At 39.4% G+C, this 25,341-nt stretch overlaps 1 protein-coding gene across 1 annotated transcript in view; it reads left to right on the top strand.

The window, feature by feature from the left end:
* The window catches only part of ABCA13 (ATP binding cassette subfamily A member 13), a 267,673-nt gene that overhangs the window by 115,141 nt on the left and 127,191 nt on the right, over positions 1-25,341 (top strand). Inside the window, exons 35-41 of the mRNA XM_006136374.5 lie at positions 1,727-1,864; positions 7,170-7,356; positions 10,092-10,310; positions 12,298-12,494; positions 13,273-13,430; positions 16,785-17,015; positions 24,670-24,766. Coding sequence (XP_006136436.4) covers positions 1,727-1,864; positions 7,170-7,356; positions 10,092-10,310; positions 12,298-12,494; positions 13,273-13,430; positions 16,785-17,015; positions 24,670-24,766 — 1,227 coding nt within the window. The remainder of the gene's footprint in view (positions 1-1,726; positions 1,865-7,169; positions 7,357-10,091; positions 10,311-12,297; positions 12,495-13,272; positions 13,431-16,784; positions 17,016-24,669; positions 24,767-25,341) is intronic.

Below are 25,341 nucleotides of genomic sequence, written 5' to 3'. Positions count from 1 at the left end.
AAACACTCATAGATTTATTAATATTGGGTTTTTTCCTATTACATTATAATAAAAAATATTAAATCTTTGGTGCCTCTGAGTTAAAGCTGACAAAATAGGAGTGAGACTAACTAAGAAAACATTCATGCATTCATAGGTCAGTGAACCATGCTAACTGGAGGGCTGGAATTGTAATATGGTATGACATCTATTTGTTTATGTAAATAAGGAGACAGATAATTGGATAAAGACTTGTGAGACTGATAGACACTTTATAATGACAGATTTCGGTGCAATATTGAGTTATTGGATGCTCTGTCTGAGCCAGGAACAGACCCCTTTATTAAAGTTGATTTTTAACAATGTATTTTCAGAATGCTAAAGTACAATATTTGTCTTCCTGGTTATCATTTCTCTCTACCAGTAAGTCTAGGTAACAACTGAAATTAATATAATCCCAAATTTATTTTCCAAAGGTGGGATATTAGTTTTTCCTCCAATCTCCAATGGTTTTTAATTAATGCCCTTCAGTTGGTTGTTGGGACATTTGGAATGCTTTCTAAACTCCTCTTTCATTGCCTGAAATTTACACCTGCTCAACTTGGCATATCACATTTTTTCTTGTTTATTGTGTATTTATTTCAAAATGAATAACTGAGATGTTTGGCATGAAAAGAGAAGGGAATACAATAACGTAACTCTATCCCAGCCACAAATCTTTAACTTAAAAATTGAGGGTGTCACTTGCTATTCAGTACCACGTACTGTGATTCCACAGATACTAAAACCACATTTAAGTGAATGCAAGGTGTAGCACTGAAAAGGTCAGGAAATGGCTATGTTAAGGTGGTATATGCAGCCATTATTACACCTTTGTGTAAGTGTACTACACTTCAAAGCCAGATCCTGCCCTCTGTGCTAGCTGGTTTGCATTGAGATGGTGCAAAGCACTAGGAAAGGTAACAAATCTGTCACTTGTGTAGGGAGAAGTATCTGTGGGTACAATTCAGCCGGTGCAGCATTGTTTCTCCCTCTCATATTATAGGAAGCAAAGCTGGGAGAAAGCAGGCATGGTCAAAATATTGCTAAAACCTTGGTATCTCTTGAGGCTAGAATGCCACCTGCTTGGCTGGGGTCACAAATCAGGGCATCCCTAAGGCTCTGACCCAAAACAGGGCAGTCCTAAGGTCTGACTCAATGGCTAAATTATGCCAGAATTAGAGCAGGTAAAAAGCTTGATACCTTTACCTCAACTCACTGAGTCTCACTAGGATTAGCTTGTGATCTGGGTCAAAATCTTTATTTACAATAGTCAGGATTCTGTCACTAATGCCAGGATAATGCTGAGAGAGCCCTTTTCCCTGGCAAATTCCATGACAAAAGTTCTTTTGGTTTCTATGATAGACAGATTGGCCCCAAAGTTTGCAAAGTACTTTCACAATGAGAAGTCTATGGCATCTTAAAGACTAACAGATTTATATGGATGTAAGCTTTCGTGTTTAAAAACCACTTAGATATTGATTTTGCAGATACCGACTAACATGGCTACCTTCTGAGGAAAGTACTTTCAGATACTTTGGAAAGAAAGTGCTTTATCAGCATCTTTGCTACACAGTATAGATAAGATTTTATATCCCTGTTCCTTTTGTGGGGGAGGGGGAGAAGGATAATAGGATTATTTTATGTGCTTGAACAACAAATGCATTTTGAAAATATGTTTCAGATGTTGCTCTTATTTAACATTTAGGAAGATTCGGGTTCAGAAAGCCATGGTACTTCCCCTTTACTGTCTCTTACTGGAAGAAGCTGTGTGGTACAGAGAAGAAAAGGAAACATTATCTAAATCCCAATATGGTTTTCTTCAATGAAAATTTCCTTGACAAAGGTTTGTAACTACAGAAGCCTTTTCGTAAATATTATTTTCTTTTTCTGCCTAATTCACTATTTGTAATCAATTTTCTCCCATAATTGAGTGAATCTAAATGTTTATCTCATTCTTTATGCAGGCTAACATTTTATTGGCTTTTTTTTTTAAATTTTGAGTACCAAGTTTTCATTTTACTGTCCACCAAGATGTTTGAAGATGTCCACCAAGATGTGTCCACTTCAGTTAGAACCCATTGCATAAGAATGGTCAGTTGGGTCAAACTAATGGTTCATTTAGCCCACTATCCAGTCTTCAGAATGTGGTCAGCACCAGATGCTTTAAAAAGAATGACTGGAACAGGATGATCATCAAGGGATTCATTTCCTGTTGTCCTGTCCCAGCATCTGGCAATCAGAGGCTTAGGGTGACTCAGAGCATGGAGTTGCATCCCTGACCATCTTAGCTAATAGCAATTGATGGACCAATCTTCTATGAGCATATTTAGTTCTTTTTTTGGACGCATATATACTTTTGGCCTTCATAACATCCCCTGGCAATAAGAACCACAAACTGCCTGCATTTTGTTTTAAACTTGCTGCGTATAACTTCATTTGGTGGCCCCTGCTTCTTGTGTTACATGAAGGGGTAAATAATACTTTCCTATTGACTTTCTCCACACCACCCATGATTTTATAGAACTCAATCATATCTCCTTTTATTCAGTTTGGAACTAGTTGTCTTTTTTCCAGACTTTTTAATCTCACATTTTACAGAAACTGTTCCATATCCCTAAGCATGTTTGTTGTTTTTCTTGTATCTTTTCCATTTCTAATATATCGGGTGTGTGGTGGTTTTTTGTTTTTTTTTGAGAAGGGAAAACAGAACTTCCTGAAGTGTACCACTTGGCATATATAGTGCCATTATGGTATTAAGTTTTTTCTTATCTAACCCTTTCATAAGGGCTCCTTACATTTTGACTGCCGCTTCACATTGAGCTGAAAACCATCCACAGTGACTCCAAGATCTTTCTTGAGTGATAGCAGCATAGTTATATCCCATCATTTTGAATGTATAGTTAGGATTATGTTTTTCAGTATCTATTAATTTACCTTTACCAACATTATTTAATCTGCAATTTTGTTGCCCAGTCACCCAGGTTTGTGAAATCCCTTTTAACTTTTTGCATTCTGCTTTGGACTTACCTATTTTGAGTAGTTTTGCATCACTGATACATTTTGCCACCTCACCTTATATTCTTTTTTTCTAGTTCATTTATGAATATGTTGAGCAGCACTGGTCTCAGTACAGATCGCCAGGGGACCTGTTGTTTTACTGTCTCCATTTTTTAAACTATTTATTCCTACTCTTTCCTATCTTTTCATCCAGTTCATTTATGAGAAGACCTTCCCTCTTATCCAATGACTGCTTACTTTATTTAAAAGCCTTTGGTGAGATCTTGTCAAATGCTTTCTGAAAGTATAAGTTCACTATATCCACCCTCATCAACCTGGTTGACACATTAGTTGACTCTTTTGTGGTTTTTCTTTACAGAAAGCTGTATTGACACTTTCTCAACAAGTTGTGTTCATCTATGTGTCCGATAATTCTGGTTTTTATTAAAGTTTCAACCATTTTGCCTTGTACTGAACATATCTGTATTACAAAGATCATTTTTTGAGTCTTTTTATAAAACTAGCATCACGTTAGCTATCCTCCACTCAACCAATACCAGAGTTCTGCAATTGTATATTTGAGTTCTTTCTGATCTTGATGACCTATTACGTTTAATTTATCACTTTATTCCAAGATCACTTCTGTTGACACATCAGCTTGGGACAATTGCTTAGATCTGTCACTTAAAAAATGGCGCATGTTTAGAAATCTCTGTAGGGAAGAGGGATGCAAAGAATGCATTTATTTTCACTGCAATGGCCTTGTTTTTCTTGAGTGCTCCTTTAGCACATTGATTACGTAGTAACCCCACTGATTGTTTGGCAGGCTTCTTGTTTCTGATGTACTTAAATTTCTTTGCTGTTAGTTTTTTAATCTTTTTTTCTAGTTGCTGTTCAAATTCTTTTTTGGCCTGCCTCATTATACTTTTACACTTGACTTGTCAGCATTTATGCTCCTTTCTATTTTCCTCAGTAGGATGTGCCTTTCAACTTTTAAAGAATGACTTTGCTTCTTTTACTCTGTTGTTTAGCCATGGTGGCATTTTTTTGGTTCTGTTTATTTTGTATTTTTAAAAATTTCATGCAGCTTGCACTTATTTCCCTGTTGTGATATTGCTATCAGGGATTTGCTGTACCCAAAGCTCTTTGGAACATTTACCTGTGGTGAGGCAGAGGCACGACATAAATCATATTGGGACATGAATATCTAACTGAAAGATGATTGACATTTACAATACAAGAGTGCTGTTACTTAAAACTACACTTTATTTTGTCTCAAGCACTTACACATGTCTGCCACAGAGTAATAAAAATACCCCAACCCTCAAAAATTACCTATGTCTAGAGTGGTTTTCAAATGATACTTGACAGTCATCTGGTACCCCATCATTCATCTGCTTTTGAGCACCCTCAGATGTGATCCAACTAGACTACTCCCTCCTTATTTATTGCTAGCGTGACAATAAAATATCAATACATTTTAAAAAAACTTGATAAACAAATAGTTTCAGAGGTTAATTAAGAGGTTTCTTCAGGTGGCTAATTAGAAAAATGTGGTTTTTGTGGCATGTTTGAGGGCCCTAACAAACATCCCAGAGGACAGAAAATATGTATGTTTCCTCTTTGTTGAAATTGCTGAGATATGTGTGTTAGCAGAGATCTTATCAGGAAGTCCACAGCCCCAGGCTCTTGTCTTGTGGACACTCAAACCTGCTGCACAAACCTACTAACTTGGCTGTTTGGGGCAATAAGCATGATAATCAACATTCCATTCACTGGTAGTGAACCACCATTGTCTTCCTGTAGAACTGTTCATTTTAATATTTATTTCTATAGTTTCCTCATTTTTGTGTAGTTCTCTTTCTGCGGTTAAATGCTACCATGGTGGACTTCTTTGGTATTTTCACCTCTATAAGAATATTAAGCCATTACTGAACAGTTCCCCTATATTCATATCTTGGAACACATCCTATCCTTCACTTAGGACTAAACCAAAAATTGCTTCTCCCCTTCAGAGTTCTATAACTAGCTGCTCCAATAGTCATAAATAGTCATAAATTATGTCTAGAAACATATTTCTCATTTCCTGATAGGACCTGTAACCAGTCAGTACGGGGGTAGTTGAAACCCCCCATTGTAACTAAGTATTATTTTTCTATTTTGTATTTTGACTCTATCTTCCCTGAGCATTTCAAAATCACCATCACCATCCTGGCCAAGTGGTCAGTAGTATATTCCTCCGACTCTACTCTTACTTTCAAACAAGAAGTTTCAAAGAGATTCTGTAGTACAGTTTGATTAGTTTAAGAATTTTACTATATTTCACCCTATGTTTTCTTTCCCATAAAGTGCCACTCTCTGCATTAGCCTGACCTTTTCGTCATTCCTGCATGTTTTGTACTCTGGCATTATAGTACGAGTGGTTGAAATGACTGTTTGAATATATATCACTTTGAATCTGTCAATACTGAATTTCATCTGCTATTGTACTGTGCATTCACTCAGCTTTTTAAGGACCCTTTGACATTCCTCACAGTGTTGTAAAGTGTTCAGTAACCCGAACAATTTTGTGCTCATTAAAACTTATGGTCAGAATTCCATTTTGCTACAGCCACACTTTTTTCAGATTAAATCAAATATAAGGCTCTGTTTTATATTTTCCTTGCCTCAATGAAAGGTTTATATCTTTCACGTGAATTGTTTTTTTTTTTCATTCTGTCTTATCTAAATTCTGTCCTTTCTGACTCCTTTTCACCCTCACATTTTAAAACCCATGCATCATCTCTATTTTCAAGGGCTACTACCACTGCATACCAGAAATTCCACAGTTTCTTTCCTGTTCTGGGTTCGGCTGATTATGAATTCCTTACATGTTTTGGTGTTTAAAATCAGATGTATTTGCTTTTCCCTAAGGCCCATCTCACTACATTGTCATACATTTCTTTTGATTAAAGATTCATGGATAGAGAAATACATGCCACCCATATCCATTCTTGGGCCTTGGAAGTCCTCTGTGATCACATGAAATTACATATTATCTGAAATGTTTCATCTATTTATAGTGGAGGTCAGCACCCAAGAGCATTTTTTATCAGTACCTTTCTAGTACTGAAGAGAAACATTTCAAAAGCTTTACAGGTTCAGTTAAATGTCTAAATATGTAGATGTTAATTGGAATATTATCTGAACAATCTTGACTTTCAAGCCCTCCACGGAGTGCTCTCTCCTCACAGTTTCCAGTTCCCTCTATCAGTAGGATTATATTTACCTTTGATGCTTATTTTGCATAGAGACCTTTACTTTCCCCCTGCCCTGATGATTCCTTTGCTCTTCTTAGACTGGAATGGGAAAAGTATGACTATCTCTTCTTTCCCAGCAATGTCAGGGCCCGGCACCTTTATGTAAGCTTCTGAGTACATATATATCAAGTAGCAGAAAGGCCAATAGAGTTAAAGTTTCAGGATTCTGAAACACAGTGCAGAAAAGGTAAAGGGGAAAGTTTTGGTTGTTTCATTCTCACTAGTCTTTCTCGTTCATTAATGTTCATAGAATCATAGAATACTAGGACTGAAAGGGACCTCCAGAGGTCAACGAGTCCAGTCCACTGCCCCCATGGCAGGACCAAATACTGTCTAGACCATCCCTGTAAATAGACATTATCTAACCTACTCTTAAATATCTCCAGAGATGGGGATTCCACAAGCTCCCTGGGCAATTTATTCCAGTGTTTGACTACCCTGACTCTACTGACTTACTGAGAAAGGAATGTTGTGTTCATTCCTTTTTTTTCTCCATTCCCTTTAGTCAAGCCATATTTTCCCCTTGTTTTCTGGTCTACAAACTCTAGTTTTTCTTGTTCCTTTGTAAAAATGTCACTATTAAAGGAATACATTTTAATACTTGTCATTAACATTTGAATAATTACCGCTTATGTGTATATATGCACACACTTGTTTATCAAGTTTATTTTGGGTGAAATTAAATCTTTTCATTGGCTAGATACCTCGCCTAATCTTGGGCTCGATCCATTATGGTTATAAATTGGCATCTTTTTGTTAATGTACACAACCTGATTCTATAGTTTAAATGGACAATTAATCTTCACTACATAACTGACAGTATTTTTATAGACTTATTCTTCATGTCTATAGGTTCTCTGCCCCAAGATGAGAAAAGTGTGAGGGAAGGAGGAACCGCCGTAGGAGTTATGCTGATGTCTCTCACCAAAGAATACACAGATAACAAAAAGATGGCAGTTAAAGATCTCACTCTTACTTTCTACCAGGATCAAATAACAGCGCTCTTGGGTGCCAATGGAGCTGGCAAGACTACGATTATGTATGATGTCTTAAAACACATTTTACCTTATTTGGTGTTTTGAAATATTCTCAGCGTGTTAGCAGAGCTACTCTATCACCTTGCTTGTTCTCTGTCCTTGCACATTTTTTTACCATGTAAAAGAGATCATTGAGGCTGCTTAAATCAATTTATTGGGCCAAGGTGTCACCGGCAAAACAAATACATTGCAGTGGAATATGGGGTCCTATTCACTATAACTTCAATGGTAAAAATATTATTTTAAGCAGCTTTAGTGGTGGATGGGAACAAGGGGTTATTGTGGGCATGTGTACTTGTGCTTGCATCAGATGGAGATTTTAGAGGTTTACTGACCATGCAAACTTTCTTCCTGGACGTTGAAGAGGATGATCCGACATCTGAAAAGAGGCAGAAATAACTATTTTTTTATAACTAGTTTAATTAAAAAGTTAATCTATTTCTGCCCTTTACATTAATGAAATATTGAAAATTAGGACTATTTTTTCTCAACCCCTGTAGCTACATAAATTACTAATTAGAATGAACTGTATTCTAGATTCAGTCAAAACTTGATTAACATGGGTAAGAACTGCAGGACTGAGCCTACATAAATAGGGAATTAGAGATTTTATCCTGCAGTTCCAGCTACACACCAGGAAACACCGATCAGTTGAATAGCCCTCCAGCTAGGCAAATGAACCTTGTTCAGGAAATAGCAAGAAACATAATGAATAATTGAGATTGGGTTTAAACAAAAAATGTTTGCATTAGAAACTTTTCCATCATTATTACAGGAAAGTTGATATTGTTCCAGTACACTTAATAGAAGTACACCAATTTACATCGGCTGAGGATCTACCTAAAGCATATGTGTAATTCTAAGGAGTTTTTCAAGATGTTGAACGCCAATTTATTTTAATTTAAAAATTACATACAAACTTTAATAGCTCTCTCTCACAATACCAATTCAGTGGAATGACTCCCACAATTTTAGTCACCTGGAGTTCTTTACCAGGATTTAGGGGAAACTTATTCGAACAAGCAAAATCGTTCCAGATAGGAACTGACTGCTTTATTAAAGAAAGGAAAAGAGAGACATAAAAAAAAACCAAAAGACAAAAATTAAATAATAGTTACTTCAGTTATAAACTCTTTTATATATGTGACCATGGAGAATTTTGGACTGGTTATACTTTTGAAAGTTGTCTGTCCTGGCAGAAGTCCAAAGTAGCTTATTCCCAAACTTAATAGTGAGACCTAGATCAGAGTATTCTTACTAACTAAAAGAGCTTACATATGGGCAAGATAATGTTGTAAGGGTTAAACTTAATTCTTGAAGAGAGCATTTTTTAGCTAGAATATTCATTAAATAAATTATTATCCTTTCTCCTAATCAAATCTTGCTTGCCTTTATGATTTTGGTAAGGAAGTTGCTTAAGCATTGCTAGATAACTTCTTACATTAATGATCAGTCACAGCAAGGTCAGAGGATTCCATATTAATACATGAAGCAGCTTACCATTTAGCAAAGACATCAGGATGTTTTGCATTTAGATATAATATTTGCAGCTGTACCTTCAAAAGAAGCTGGTGCCCTCTTCAAGCATTTAAGGAAAACACAAGGTAGATGTAACCAGCTTGGGTAAGACATTTTCCAGACATTCAGGATTTTCTTAGTGTTTTGAGTGGAAGAAAATATTTTCAATAAGAAAATTCTTTATTTAAATGAATGAATAGGTTTTAAACTAGAGATTTGTGTTGAAAAAGTGTGTGTGAGGGGTGGGGTAAAAGGAAAGCCAACTTTATATCTTAATTTTAAAGTTAACACCTCAAGCATTCATTTCCGTTTGTTCTAAACAAAGCATCCTTACTTCAGAAGAAAGTCAGGACTCTTTCTAAAGTATGAATATCATATAGAGGTTTTTTTTATAGGCAAGATCACATCTACATCACACAAAAGATGTGTCCTGTTTTTAATAAGACCTCTTTATTATGATTTGTCTGTCTTTGGATTTAAGATCTTCCTTTGCAATATATTTACATCATGCAAATAAAGTTACGTATTAATATTTTATGCAAAACCTTTGGCACAAAAACATTGTATACTTTCCAAACATATAAAAGAAAATAGCATAGAAAGTTAAAGCAAAATAGAGGCTTAAAGTTACATTTTAGACCCTGTATAAACATGCAGGTATTTTATGGCCAATGTATCTGCTTTGACATTTGAAATTTGTCAGTGGTTGACAGAAAGAAGATTGCCTAAAGAATTACATGTAATAAAATGCAACTTTCCATTTAATAAGCAACCAAAGCAAAAAATGTGTTCAAATCTCTAAGCATACTGAGTATAAAAATAAATGTAGGTCTCTCTTACAATCAGTTAAGTTGCAGGCAAGTTTGTAATGACCTAACATTGTAAGAGTAAATTATAATTTTATTAATGACCATTTTTGCATTAATAACAAGGTTTCCTCCACACACATTCCAGAGTCATTTAAATAATGCAGCTGTGACCCAAGAAATTATTGAAATAAGTGAATAGATCAAATTCAGGATACAACATAAAATGTGCCCTGAATGTAGTGCGTTGACTGAATTAGTTGTCAACTAATTGTTTGTTATGGTCAGGCGCTAGGTGGATAAGATGATTTTTTTTATTGGATCAATTGTTTTTGGTGAAAAAGGCAAGCTTTGTTGCTCCACAGAGCTCTTTTTCTGCTTCTGACCCACGACACTGTTATATCTTGTTTCAGATCCATGTTAACAGGCCTGTATCCACCCAGCTCTGGGACCATCATCATCAATGGAAGGGATATACATACTGATCTGACTGCTATCAGAATGGAGATGGGTGTTTGTCCACAGTATGATGTGCTGTTTGACACCTTAACTGTGCGAGAGCATCTGCTGTTCTATGGCTCAGTGAAAGCACCTCTGTGGGCAAAGAAAAAGTTACATCAGCAAGTCAGTAGGTCAGTGGTCCTTATTTGCCTTGCCAGAAACCTATATGTAGACATAGACTGTCCTTCATAACTACTCCAAAACCACTAGTGAATAAAGCAAGCCTCATCTTAGAAGAGTCAGCCCTGCTTAGTGGAATCTTGAGAGTGATAAGGATGGAGTTTGTGTTCTGAAATGCTGGCTTATAAATGTATTCACTGATTTTAATTTTCAGCAATGAAATTAAAAATGAAAATTAGAGTAAGAATATTACAGACAAGACCTAAAAAAATTCTCAAGTGGTTTATAGTACTCGGACTACTGAATACTCTAGACCATGTAATAACTTGACTCTCAAAGGTTCAGGAAATAGGTTCTTGTCACAAACTGGGTGTTTTCATGGGAAGCAGAACATATGTATTGAATTAAGCCTTTGTTGCTAAGACTATTACAGAAATGAGATTTTTTTTTAACAGAGGAAACAGTAAGATTTTGTTTTTCTAAAAAAAGCAACACGCGATTTTAATGTAGCTTCTCAGAAGGTTAGAAAACATGCTGTATATATGTTTATATCAAGCCAGCACTTTGCTGTAGGAATTTGCTTTCTTTAAAATGGAAAAATTACTTGAATTTAGAATGTATTGTGATGAATGACTCAGCAGATAAGCAGGGGAATATCTTGTCTTTTGCTTGCCAGTTCAAATAAACCCAGATTGATAGTGACTGAAAGCAATTAGAAGCCAATGGCTGTTGGATGACATGTGAAATAAGTTGGTGGTTTTGCAGTCCAGTTTTTATTGGACAGGTGTCCACATAATAAATGGAGGCAGCATCAAGTAATGGCTAAGGATTAAATAGCCGATGGCAAATAAATTACCCCCTTTTTAAGAAGTGACTCTTAAACCACAGTGGTTGAGAAGTGTGAGGAAATTTTCTCTGCTGCAGTTCATATTGTTCTGTTGGCTTTGCTTTGCAATCTGGCACCTATTTACAAGCACTGAATCCATCAGAGCTTCCTACCATTGCTTCTGTGTGGTGTCTCATTGGTGTAATGAGGCTAAATGTTAATGTAAGTGTTTGCATGGGGAGACCTCTTTGCAAGTCTGATCTGAAAGATATTGTTTTGTAAAGAGAAGGAGAATGTGATTCCAGTTCTTATAACTATTTCTTTCAGACCAACGTGTCAGTTTTAAATGTGCCTATGTGGTTATATGCATATTAAATAATACAGGCAGTCCCCGGGTTACATGGATCCGACTTACATCGGATCCCTACTTACAAACGGGGTGAGGCAACTCCACACTAACTGCTTCCCCCCAGCAGACCAGGGAGACGTGAAGCTAGCACTCCCCCCAGCAGACTAGGGAGACGCGGAGCGGCTTTTCTCAGCAGACACCTCAGCTTGAGAATAAAGGACTGAGGGAAGTGAGGTGTGGGAGAATAAAACTGAGCTCTGGAGAAGTGTTTGGCTAGAGTTTCCCTACAATATGTACCAGTTCTGACTTACATACAAATTCAACTTAAGAACAAACCTACAGTCCCTATCTTGTACGTAACCTGGGGACTGCCTGTACTTCAAAGTCTTTGAACTATCTTCAGTTATGCACCTGTTTCCTTCTCTCTCCAGATTTGTATACTGCCTAATCTAAATCTTATTAAAGTCAATGGAAAGACTCTCAGTAACTTCACTGGACCATTGTTGAGTCCTATAATTTAGATTTTTTTTTTAATCCTATGAAATGGTCATTAAAAGTATATTTCATGAGGCTTATAAGGGGGTTGCAGTTAAAAATAAGATCTTGTTTATTATTACTATCACTTCTCAGTGACTACAAGAAGAAATTGTAACCGTTTTATGTGCTGTGCTGTATTTGAACTGCCCATGATTTTTTTGTATACATGTGACTTTAGATCACTGTCATTGTGGTTTGGGATGATGTGGTGGCTGATCTTTTTTTAAAAAATAAAAAAGGTTTGTGATTCTTAAAGGTCATGGTTTTATTTGTGCTTTTATTCCAGAGCCCTGAATGATGTGGATTTATCCCACCATCAGCATGAACATGTTGGAGCTCTCTCTGGGGGGATGAAAAGAAGGCTCTCAATTGCTATCTCCTTTATTGGAAACTCCAAGACTGTTGTTCTAGATGAGCCCACCAGTGGCGTGGATCCATGTTCCCGTCGGAAAATCTGGGACATTCTGTTGAAGTACAGAGCTGGTACAAATTCAAGTCATGTTCTGGCTAACATCCTTCCCTCAAAGGGTGGTTCAGAATAGTATTTTGCTTTCCAGTTGGTAAACAGAAATCCTAAACAGCCAACCAAAACTCAGAGCTACCTTCTCTTTGTCTTCAGGAAGGATGGTTGATCTAGTATTTTTAATAAATATTCAATTTAGGTTTCAGTCCATGCTGATCCTGCTCTGGATTAAAAGTGTTATCTCCTAGCTTCATCACTCCTTGACTTTGATTTTTCATTTTTGGAGAACTCTCCTTTTTTTGGTTTCCCATGTGGTTATATATATTTTTTCTTCCAAAGGAAATGCTAATCAGTTAACTCATTCCAGTAATTTTCTAGTGTCATGAGCTAAAACAGACAGTAGGATGCAAGCTTCTGAAGTAGCAGGCACCTCAGTTCCCTATTAGCTAGACTAAACCACAGTGAATGATCTATTGAAACTGTTACCACAGTTAAGAGATTTTAAGAATTTCTTAACCTTATGAAATGAACCTTCCCACCCTTGAAATTCCAACTGCTTGTTGCTGTCTCCCTTAAATTCCATCCTAATCTTTGCACTGATTTATATGTACAATGTCAGTGAGTGTGAATGGGATATGTGTTAGCAAGTATTTTGTGCCTGTGTTCTGTATACTGAAGTGCTCTTATACATTTGTAGAATTACTACCCTCTTAAGAATCCTCTTTTAAAAAAAAAAGTGTCTCATGAGAGAACATTTTAAAATAGTGTTAATCAGTGTCTACTGCTCTTCCTGGGTAGGTCGCACCTTGATCTTCACTACACACCATCTTGATGAGGCAGAAGTGCTCAGTGATCATATTGCCATCTTGCAGCATGGGCAGCTGAGATGTTATGGTTCTCCCTCTTACCTGAAGGAAACATATGGCCAGGGATACAGTCTAACACTCACAAAAAAGGTATGGTGAGGGAACTGTGCACAATATGCCCTTCTGGCTAAGGAATGGTGATATATTGTGTGTATTTGTTTTTTCCTGAGGGAACCTTGTAACACTGTTAGTAACTTAAATGCAAGATAATTGTGGTATTGCCTTCACTTTACGTTATCAGGGATGCGGGAGAGACTTGGTCTATTTAACCCTGATATATAACAAATGTTTTTCACAACCTTCAGAACTCAATTAATTTGCATATAAAATAATCTAACAACATAGTAAAATTAGTAATTTGATGATTTTCTGAATAGAGACCTAATCCTGTAATTCGTTACTCATGGTGAGCAGTCCCTTGCTCAGAGTAGACCCAGAAATTTCACTGGGATTATACATCCATGGAAGGTGTTTCCAGCCCAGGCTCCATACTTGTTTTCAGTGTACAGAAGGACTACTCAACACGCGGCTCATGGGCCGCATGTGGCCCGCGGCACTTTGAACCACTTCCTGGGCTACCTGCCTGCCTCAACACTGGGACTCCAGCGGCAGTGCCCAGCCACAAGCCAAGCTGCGTGACTTTGAGCCAGGCCATGTGCGCAGGATCTGGCGGGAGGGTGGGGGCAGCAAGAGGCAGTGGCACAGCACACCTGCTATGTCTGCTACAGCGGCAGCACCTCCCTGCGAGCGAAGCCGCGCGGCACTGAGACAAGCCACATCGGGGCATGTATGGGAGCTGCTTTCAGGGGGAGGGAGCGGCAAAAGGCGCAGCAGAGCACACCTGCCACATCTACCACAGCAGCAGTGCCTCCCTGAGCCAGGCCATGTCGGCGCGTGTGCAGGAGCTCCTGAGGGTGGCGAGAGGCATGCGGCAAGGCAGTGGCAGAGCTGGGCAGTGAGAGAGTTCGGCGGAGCGAGGTCGGGGTGAGAGAGTTCTGCACTAGGGCTTGGGTAGGGTTACCACACGTCCGGTTTTTCCTGGACGTGTCCTTGTTTTTACATGTTAAATCGCTGGCTGGCCAGGTTTTTTAAAAGACGAAAAAATGTCTGAGATTTTTTTGCCCTGCAAAGGAGATCGGGGAGAGGTCAGTGGCATGTGCCTTCAGTGGAATGTTCGGTGCCGCACGCCTGGACCATTCACAATCGCACTGCGAACGGGCCCCAGAGCCTGAAGGGAAAAGCACATGGCTCCAGTGAGACCCACGCTCCACCCCACTAGATTTATCTCCCTGGCTCTGCGGGATGGAAGGGTCATTGAATTAGAGCAGGGAGGCTGGGGGTGCCTGGCTCTGGGGGCGTGGAGGGGCATTGGGTTGGAGCAGGAGGGTGCCTGGTTCTGGGGGAGGGTGGGTGCATTGGGTTAGAGCAGGCAGGTCTGGCAGGATACTTGGTTCTGGGGGATGGGAGGGGAATTGGATTGGAGAGGGAGGGCTGGAGGGTGCTTGGTTCTGGGGGATGGGAGGGGAATTGGATTGGAGAGGGAGGGCTGGAGGGTGCTTGGTTCTGGGGGATGGGTGGTGCATTGGGGTGGAGCAGGGGGCTGGGAGGTGCCTGGTTCTGGGGGAGGGCAGGGGCACGGGGTTAGAGCAGGGAACTGGGTGTTAAAACTTCTGACTTCTTTCCTTTCCTATAGGTGGGCAGTGGGTTTGCTGGTTAGATTCGGGGGAGGGGTCCAGTCTCTGCTCTGTGAGCTGGTGCTTGGTGGGGCGAGCAGGGGAAAGGAAGGGATTCTCGGAAGCAGGATTCCTGGATTCCTTTTCTAGCCAGGCGACTTTACCGCTCGGTGCCTTCAACTTCACACTGATGGTACTTATATTTCAGTAATATTGTATTGGCAGTTTTTGTTTGATTTGTTAAAATTATGAAGCCAAAACAAAAAAGTAATCAATATAATGGTCTTCTGTTGATATGTGTTTTAGTAGTTAAATTGCTGAACTGTCATTGCTCATTAAAAGTGCTGTCATATGAGTGGAAATTGGGTAAATACTGCATTTTATTAATATCAGCAGATCTGACATAAATGGGTCCTGCATGTTGTGTAGTCTTGCCTCAATCTTTGTATCTATGTATGAAAGAAGCTATTTGCATATATTTGCAACTGCGCTTAAGTTGCGGCCCTCAGCATGTGCTGTGGATATCATTGTGCCCCCCAGGGCTTCCAAAGTTGAGTAGCCCTGGTATACAGGTTGAACCCCCCTAGTCTGGCACCCTTGGGGACCAGACTGGTCCCGGTTGAGGGACTTTGCTGGTCAGGGAACATCATTTTTCACCCTTCTCTGTCCTCCACCTGCCCCCAGCCATGGCGTTGCTGCCAGCCTCTCAGCCAGCCCCTCCTGCATGCAGGGCTCCTGGCCCCACCATGGCGGTCCTGCCGCTGCACACACAGTCCCACTGCTGGGCTCCCAGCTCTGCGGGGCAGCCCCTCCCCCCCACTGGGCTCTAGCTGTGCTTCCAGGTGGCAGCTCTACGTGGGCTTCAGCCTCGCTTCACCAGGCAGCCTCCCGGCCTCACCAGGCAGCTCTGCCTCATGTTAGCAAGGCTGCCGGGCTTTTTGCTGCCCTGCTGGGCAGCCCCACTCCCAGATTCCTGGCCTAACCAGCAGGCCGCCCTACTGTCAGGCTCCTGGCCCAAAGGACAGCCCCACTGCCTTCCTGTCCTGCCACACAGCTGCATTGCTGGACAGTACTAGGCCTGCCAAGCTCCTGGTTGTGCTGCCCCACCATCGGACAACCCCGCTACCTCCCAGTCTTCCTGGGTGCTTTCGCCACCAGGTGGCAGCTCTGCTGCTGGGCTCCAGCCCCGCTGCCTTCCGGCCCCCCTGCAGCGTACCCACCGGATCTCTGCCCTACTGCTGGGCTCTTGGTTTTACTGCTGCAGGGCTCCCAGCCACTTGCCCTCCATGGGACTCTCTGGACATAAATATCAGTGGTCCTTATGGACCAAGGATGTTGCTGGACCATAGAGTCTTGGTTAAGTAAGAGAGGTTCAACCTGTAGAACATAAGAATGGCCATACTGGGTCAGACCAAAGGTCCATCTAGCCCAGCATCCTGTCTTCTGACAGTGGCCAATGCCAGGCACCCCAGAGGGAGTGACCAGAACAGGTAATCATCAAGTAATACCCTTACTTGTCATCCATTTCCAGTCTGTGACAAACAGAGGCTAGGGCACCGTTCCCACCCATCCTGGCCTAATAAGTGTTGATAGACTTAACCTCCATGAATTTATCTAGTTTAAAAAAAACTCTGTTAAAGTTCTGGTCTTTACAACATCCTCTGTCAAGGAGTTCCACAGGTTAACTGTGCACTGTGTAAAGTGTGACATGCTTTACAACTTTTTGATGGTATATAAACTCTGTTTATTATTATTTTTCCTTTCTACCTAGCCTTCTGTGTTTGAAATCGAGGAGCCTAAGTATACTGTTCAAGTGACCTCTCTAGTACAGTCCTATGTCCCAGAAGCATTCCTAAAAGAGAACAGTGGAAGTGAGCTGACCTATGTAATTCCAGCAAAAGCAGATAAGATCTCCTTTAAAGGCCTCTTTCAGGCTTTGGATGAAAACCTTGAACATCTACATGTGACTGGCTATGGCATTTCAGACACCACTTTGGAAGAGGTATTGTGTTTCTCTCCATATAGTAACTATCAGTGATTAGAGATGCTTCATAGGCGTCTATCTAACTTTCTTGACCAGATTTTTACTACCTAACATTTCAGAATAAATCCTTGAAGGGAGCATGAAAGAAAATCTCATACAGAATATAGATTTTAAAAAAAATATTTTGCTCTATAATTTAAGGGCAAAAACCACTTTCCTTCTGTAATTCATTCCGGGGCAGTCAGATTTATCCTCACAGGTTATATTGCCTTTTGGAAGGTTCTTCTCTATCTCTATTGATCTCAGAAATTTTTTACATGACCTTGCTTTAACCTAAAACCACTGTCAGCCCAAATCTCTCATTAATTCTTAGCATCAGAAAAATTTGAGCTTTGAACTAGCTGAGACTGAACATCAGAAATCTGAACTGAACAGCCAAGCTAACTCTCAAAAATCTGTGTCCTTTTGTCTCTGAGTTCTCTCTGAACTAAACAAACCTCAGGGGTTGGCAGAACTGGACTGGAACTCTTACAAGAATAGCCATTCTTACAAAATTACTTTTGCTTCTAATCTGGCTAATATGGAACTGTTTAACTGGTTTTACCACGGAATGAATGATTTCTTCTGATTTTTTTTCATCCCAACTATCTGTTCATTTCAAAATTCCCTAATCCATCATTAATAGTCCCTATTTTTTGAACTGCTTGAAATTATAATAAAAGATTGCAGCTAATTTTTTTTTCAGTAACTGGGAGACTATATTTTGATTTGATGGCAGAATCCACTCCACAGCACTTTGTGGAATGAAGATCTTTCTAGTAATCTCCCTTAGCTCTGAAAACCACCCAAACTGGGCTACGTACAGAAAGAAAACTTAGGATGTGATCAAGAACAAAACAAATGACAAGTATGCAAAATGCATATTTTTGTAATCGAGCATCTCTTGAGAGAGTTTACCACACAATGCATATATTGTAAGCTATCAATCATTTATGTACACCATGCCCTTAAGGGGTGGGAAGAAATGTTGCATTATTAGCAGCAGTCAGAAGCGAATGTCTTCTAGGGAAGACACTTATTTCTTTTCTGGGCTTATGAAACCAAGACTCTAAAAAGCCTGTCATCAGGGACATTAATGATCTGTTGTAGCTCTGCAACATGAAGTAAACATGTGGAAAGTAATGTGGTTAGATATTAAAAACCATTAGCTTTTATCTAGTTTGAAACACTGGGAATTTTTTTTTACCAATTTAGAATTGACATTTTATTTTCAAATAAAACAAATGAAAATCCATATTCATACAGACAAGACTATAATGATGGGATGTGAATAGCCCCTATTTACTAAATGCCTTCTGTTCTGTACCCTCGCAAACAGAGGTATGTGTACCCCTGAGAGTATGCCAGGGTCATCCAGGAGGTCCTCTATTCATCACAATATTTGGTAGTTTTACAACATGATACAGAAAAAGCATAATTGAAGTTAATGCAAATTAAAATTTCACACAATCACTTTTTTATACTGCTCTATAAACTATACACTGAAATACAATATTTATATTCCAGCTGGTTTATTTTATAATTATATGATAAAAACAAGAGAGCAAATTTTTCAGGAATAGTGTGCTGTGACACTTGAATTTTTTGTCTGAATTTGTGAAGCAAGACTTTTTAAGTGGGTAGACAAGAAAAATCAGACTCCTGAAAGAGGTACAGTAGCCTGGAAAAATTGAGAGCCCTTGTAATTTGAACATACATTAGAACTATGTGTAGTGCTGTAAAAGTCAGACCTTTCATATATCTAAGGGGCTTGCCCACACACAGGTCAGTGGATTGTGAGGTCAGGCTGTGGAGCTAAAAACAGCAGTGTAGACATTCCTGTGCAAGCTAGACCTTTGAGTTCTGAAACCTGGAGCATGGGTCAGGGTCCCAGAGCCTTTACTCCAGCCAAAGCCAGAACAATTACACTGATATAGCCCCATTGCTAGAGCTCCATAAGTGTGACTCAGCTGAACAGGGCTCTACAACTTAGTTTCATGGGTTTTTCATTGCAGTTTTGGACATATCTACAGATCCATTTATTCAATTGGGGTGCAATTAAATAATATATATCAGCAAGTGTAATGGTTTCCTTTACATTATTAAACAGAATCACGAATAAATGAGATTCGACGTTTATCACAAAGCCCTGTAGAACCAAATATATGGATAAACTCAATGAAACAGGGACTTTCTTTTTGCTACATTGGAGTATAATAGCTAATGCACCCCTTCAATAAGAGCAATGAAATAATAATAAAGATAATTTATAGGTTTTATAGCCATTCTTTAGAATGTAATCCTCGCTGTAGAATTCTAGGTGAGTCAAAGACGCCTATGAAAAATTGTCTTCCTCTTTGAAATTACAGAGGAGGGTTTTAAAATTTGTATGGAAAGGATATAACCTATTTAAAATGTAAAGGTGTTTTCCTTTAAAGGAAAATTTTCCTAAAATTTAAAAGACTTTTCCATAAAGGGCAATTATAGCGCTACAGAAACAAACCATAGCAAACATATAAAATTCATTAGTGTAATGCTTTGGATCAGTCAGTTTCAGGGTACCTGCCACTGATTGTTTTCTGCAGGTAAGCAAATAAGCTTTCCTAAATGGCAACACATATTAGTACACTGTAGAAAACTAGCATGTTCATCTGTGTTGATTTCTGTCATTTCCCATTGTTACCTCATTCTCTATTTTCTCATCAAAAGACTCTTTGCACTGCCAAGTAAATGGATAACGTATAATAGTGCTATTGAGTCTATTCAGACACTTCAATCTAGAAACAAAGAACTCTGATTTTGAAAGAGAAAATGTATGAAGTTACTGTTTGTGCAGAGGTTAGGTTTTTTTCCCGGCCTGCTTCCTGTATTTTTTTTCAGTCCATTGTTTAGGATACCTGCACCCTTTCAAAATCGTAACTCTTCAAGGAAGACTATATTGTCACTTATGCCTATGAAGCAACTTGCTTTTGGAAAATGTGTCACTGTTGTGTCAAACCCATTTTATCATGTTAGCCACATTTGATTTTAACTGTTTCCCCCTTTTCTGAGTTTGAAATATTATAATAGCAATAAGCCAAGAGTGGGAGCGTGAGGAGGGGAGGAGAATCAGGACCATGGTTTATTAAAATCACAACATAATGCTTGGAGCTGGCTAGGGGGTATCAAGTCCATTTCATTACAGTTTTTGAGGTTTTTGAAATTTGTGTTCATTGTGCATCAGAGTTTTTTTTTGCAAAACAGAATTATGATGAAACACACATTTCCAGATTGAAAATGTTTCTTTCGGGAAATAACCAGAAAATCCATGCTAGGTAGCAAACATTTTCCTGGAAAAATTGTGTTGATACAGATACAGATCCATCAATTGTTTCATCTGCAACCAAAAAGCGAGTTTCAATGGAAAAACGAAAAAGGTTCTTAGTTCTACTAATACTAATGTCTGTTTTGCATTCTGCTTGGGCTGTCTGCCTTACATCCCTGATCTCTCATTGATCCATGTGTCAGATATGCTCTAGCTCAATCAGGAATTATTTCAGGGAAGTTCTGTGCTCTGTGTTACTTAGGAGCTGGGTGCTCTGTGTTATGTATGGGCTGGGTGTTCCTCCTGGCCTGAATCTACCAGTGACTTTGTAATGTATTTGCTTTTGGCTCTCTGAAATGCAGGCAATTTCTTTTGGCAGACTCTCTGTACAACTGTCAGCTTTCTTCTTCTGAGGTTAGGTCTGTACTGTACCACTGCTCTGGTGACTACCAATGGACAGTCATGTGCTGTGCTGTAACCCCCTTGTGGATGTTGCAGGCCTAAACTACAATGTACCTATTTTCCATACATTTGGAATGCTGTTCACTCATATGTAGCTCAAACTGCTGGCTATATAGACAAGCCCTGAATGTTATAGCTTAACAAGCATGTTTCTGGTGTTTGCTAAACCTAGATCTCTTGTGCATCAGTTTCTCTGTCAACCAGACCTGCCAATAATGGGAGGAGTGGAGGGAGAAGAGGGGGGCAGCTGCCCTGGTGCCTGGCAATTCAAAAGGGCTCAGGAATTCTGGTCACTGCAGTCATAGTGGCAATGGCTGTAGGTAGCCCTGGGCCCTTTAAATCACTGCTGGAGCCCAAGGTGGCATGGGCTGGGTGGCACAGAAGGGCTGGCTAGGGGAGACTAACCCCAGCCTGCCTTTCTGCTCAATGTTCCATCTCTTCTGGGGGTTCAGAACCACCACCCTCATTTCCTTGGGCCTGAGGAAGTCTGTTGGCTGCCCTGATGTTGACACAAGAAATGCAATAAATAGCTCTTAGCACACTCCTCCACAATTTAAATCTATGGGATATTTGCCACTGATTCCAGCTGCAACAGGACTGAGACATTCCCGCTCTGAAGAAAGGCTAAAAATAAACACACACACAAATGAAAAAAGAAAGCAAAATTACTTCTGTAGTTCTGATAAAATGTATATGTTTAAGGTAAAATGGTGGTAGTTGGAATAAAGATTTTTGGTGATATTAAAGTACTTACGAATCAGAACTGCCACATGGTTATTTAACCTGATAATTCCCATGTATCATTAAAGGGTATAGTTATATAGACCCATAAAGGATCCAAACATTCCCAAATCTTGATCTGAATTTCCTTAAAGCTGAAGATTTTCAGGGCTGGAGTTCTGATTCAGTGCTATCTCTATTTTTTTTTAAAAAAAAGCTAAATATGTCATGTTTTTCCCAATTCATTGAAATGTTTGTGGGGACTTCAGTCATTCTTAGTACAAGAATAAGAGATTTTATTAGTGAAAAAGTGTTTAATCTTTAATATTTTTAATATATCACTATGTTGATTATTTTTTTCTGCTTTCTCTTCTGTTGTCCTGTTTCCTGACTGTTTCCTTCATGTTATTCCCCAGGATCTTGGTTGCCCTTTCATCTGTAGGTTATTGACCAGCAGCCACTTGTTTATTTCGTTTTAACAGTAGAAATTGGGTTAATCAGTATTGGAGGGTCCTAAAATGCTGCTGAAATAGTAGATTGATACTTTGGTTGCCAAAATTTTTCATAGTTCTTTTGAACATCTTCCTCCATCAACTGCTTTTATTTTCTTCTCTCTTTCCCTCATTAAGGGGGCTTTCTCTCCCATCATTTAAAGGTACACATCTGCAATGACATGTTATGGGGGGGCTATACATCTCCTTCCTCAAATCTCCTCTTCTACCTCAGAGATGCTAATACTGGCACCAGTATTTTCATTTAGTTCTCAGCTCTGTCACAGACATCCTTTGGGGGCACTGGGCAAGTTACAATCTGTACAGTTTTGTTTCTATCTGTACAATAGATAGATACATTCCTGACACTAAGTGGCATTGAGGAGTTAAAATACTACGGTGGGTGACAGAAGTATTTAATTAGAGATGGGTATTTATTTTGTTTTTAGTTATGAGCCCCTGGCTTGTCAATATTGGAAACCGGTATGTAGCATCAAGCTGTCCCAAAGGAGTCTGTCAAGATATGGGTTTGGACAGTCAGTGTCCCCTGTAGGCTCTAATACAGAAACAGCATGAGACGTTTAACTTTCTCTGTCCTTGAGCTAATGGCCAAAACAGTTCACTTACAGTTAGCTTGGCAGTCCATCATCGCTATTAAATGGCAATTATATTGACTAAACAAAACATAATCTGTGTAGTTTCTCAATAGAACAAGAAACTGCCTTGCCACAAAGATAATGTATATCAAATCGATCAGCTTTTATTATCCACTGTATGGTGGATTCCTTTGCTACTGTGTGCTTTTGTTATAGCCAATATTGGATTCCTTCATTGGAGCAATTAAATATGGCCATGAATATTTTTTTTAACATTGTTATAATCAGAATTTGACAATCATAAACAGGAGGTTTCACCAACATAGAGTCCAAGTTACTTACAATTTTTGTGAGACCTCTGTTGAAAGGTGCTCATGGGAGTTATAAAATCTGCTGATTTGGTATGCAAGCTTATATTTGAACCAAAATCTGAAGTTTCTTGACAATGCGGTATTGTTATAGATGGCTTTTTGGGGAAGAAAATGGTTATTCAGAAAATGCTCATTTTTCAATATCTCCTATCTTGGTATCTCTTCAGTCAAATTCAGATGAAAATATTGCAGTCAGTTCTACCTACCCCAGTAGTGTATGTGTTTTGCTTTCTTTTTTGGTTATTCTAAAATCTCCCTATGCCTTCTCTTTCTTCTTTCCTCCTTCCCCCAAAAATGATTTTGTGGCTTTGAGAGAGAGTGTGAATTAACAAAGGGAACATATGCTTGCAAGGAAGTTTTTGAGTTTTTATTTGTCGGGCTTACAATGAGATGTGAGTAAGTGCCTTAACAATGCATGAGTCACTATTAGCACTCTACTGCAGTATTCAAGCACCTCTACCACCAATATTCTAATCCTGAACTTCCTGTTCATTGCAGCAGGCGTAAGGTATAGAAGCAGGATCGAGCACAATATAGCAGCTGTCAGGCAAATCCATTGGATACTGTGTAACATTTATATATGCCTCTTAGGGTATCTCTGCACTGAAATAAAAAACCCATGGATGACCAGTGTCAACTGATTTGGGTGTGTGGCTTTTAAGTTGCAGTGTAGACTTCTCGTCTCACAGAATCCTAGACCCTGAGCTCCACCCCAAAACTGGAAGTCAGCACCGCAGTTAAACAGCACTGTAGCCTGGGCCCCATTAGCCATCTGCCAGTGTTAACTGAAGGCTAGATTTACCTCTAGGTTATTACATCCATGGAAAATATTACTACTAGTTTTCTAAAAAAACTTCCATTAACTTTCCTCCATCTCTTCTTCCAAAGCTTGTACCTTTCAGATGTACTGATGGAAATTATACGCCTGTCACTTTTATTCAAATACACTAACATCTCTCAACCAAGACCTTGCAATCTTTAAAAAAAAAATTAATTGTTCATGGTGTCTGTGTGCAGATGGCAATTGAGTTGGCTACAAATTGTACATTATGTTATCTTTATGTCTGCATAATCTCTGCTCTTAAAGGACTAAATCATCCCCACCATTTCCATGAGTGGCCTAGACTGGCAAATCTAGTCTGGGGAAGATAGAGTGGGGGAGATGGTCCACCTACTCCCCATATCCCTGCAGAGGCTCTTTGGCTAGAATTCCAAGGTTTCAGCTCTCTGTAGAGTTTTCTGGGTTGGGTCAGGAGTGTAAGGAGGCGGGGTAGGGAACTGTTACTACTGCTGAACCCACAGAGATCCACTTGGAATACCAGTGAAGAGTTAATGCTGCTTTTAGTGTGCATTAACCCTGGACCCCATACATCCTGTGACTCAGCAACTGGGATTCAACGACAGCATGGTTCTAGAAATAGCTATGCAGGTAGAGGGCAGAGAGGACCATAGAGCAGTGTGCAAGGGTCAGCAGCTCTCCATATGGTGTTCCTGAATCCATGGGATAGTCACTTCCCTCCATCAGAGGGAAAGATCTCTCCCAAAGTAATCACACTGGATCAGTAATTTATAGGATGTTCCAGCAGAGTGGAGTGGAGTGGTGCATCTTGGCCTAATACCTTAGGTGATGGAAGGTGACTGCCAGTTATAGCACACAAGGATCTCATTTATTTTTCTTTTTCACAAAAGGTATTTTTGAAGTTGCTACAAGACACAGAGAAGATGCCACAAGTTCCCCTGGCAGTGCTCCCCCACATTAATAGCTCAGAATCAACCTACCAAAACTGTAAGTAGAAAAATAAGTTTTCCTAAAAAGCAACTGTATTTAAAAAAGCTAGAGATTTGCAGCTAAGAAGGGTAAAACTTTCCTAAGTTAAGTAGCAAGTGAAGAATGTTGCCCTGTGGTCCCCACAGTGCTCTGGGAGTGCCCTTTCCTTGTGCAACTGAAATAATTAAATGATCTTCCTCAGATGATACACTTCGTGCTTCTCACTGTGATAAGAGGCATTTTGAACCCAGGTTTGTGTCCTCTATCACAATAACCCCCAATCAAGGCTGTCACTATGACATAAGACCTGCTCCAAAGATAACTGTAGCCTAATTGAGACCCTCATTTACCAAGGGCAAACATTGTGGGTTGGGATTTTGTGGGAGTTTTATCACTGACATCAAAGGGAGCAGTGAGGCCAATGCTGAATGCTTTTCATAATCTCTATAAATACTCCGTGGTAACTTGTACATTGGTTAATTAACTATTCCTGCCTGCGACTTTCTTGTCATCATACATATGGTGGTGGAGATGTGTATGGGGAACAAATATGACAAGGGTTTCTCTGGGAGAAAAAAATAAATTATAGGAAC

Source organism: Pelodiscus sinensis, chromosome 2 (assembly GCF_052426305.1).
Source record: "Pelodiscus sinensis isolate ZL-2025 chromosome 2, ASM5242630v1, whole genome shotgun sequence".
Classification (NCBI taxonomy): Eukaryota; Metazoa; Chordata; order Testudines; family Trionychidae; genus Pelodiscus; species Pelodiscus sinensis.
This window is presented reverse-complemented; position numbering and strand designations above follow the sequence as displayed.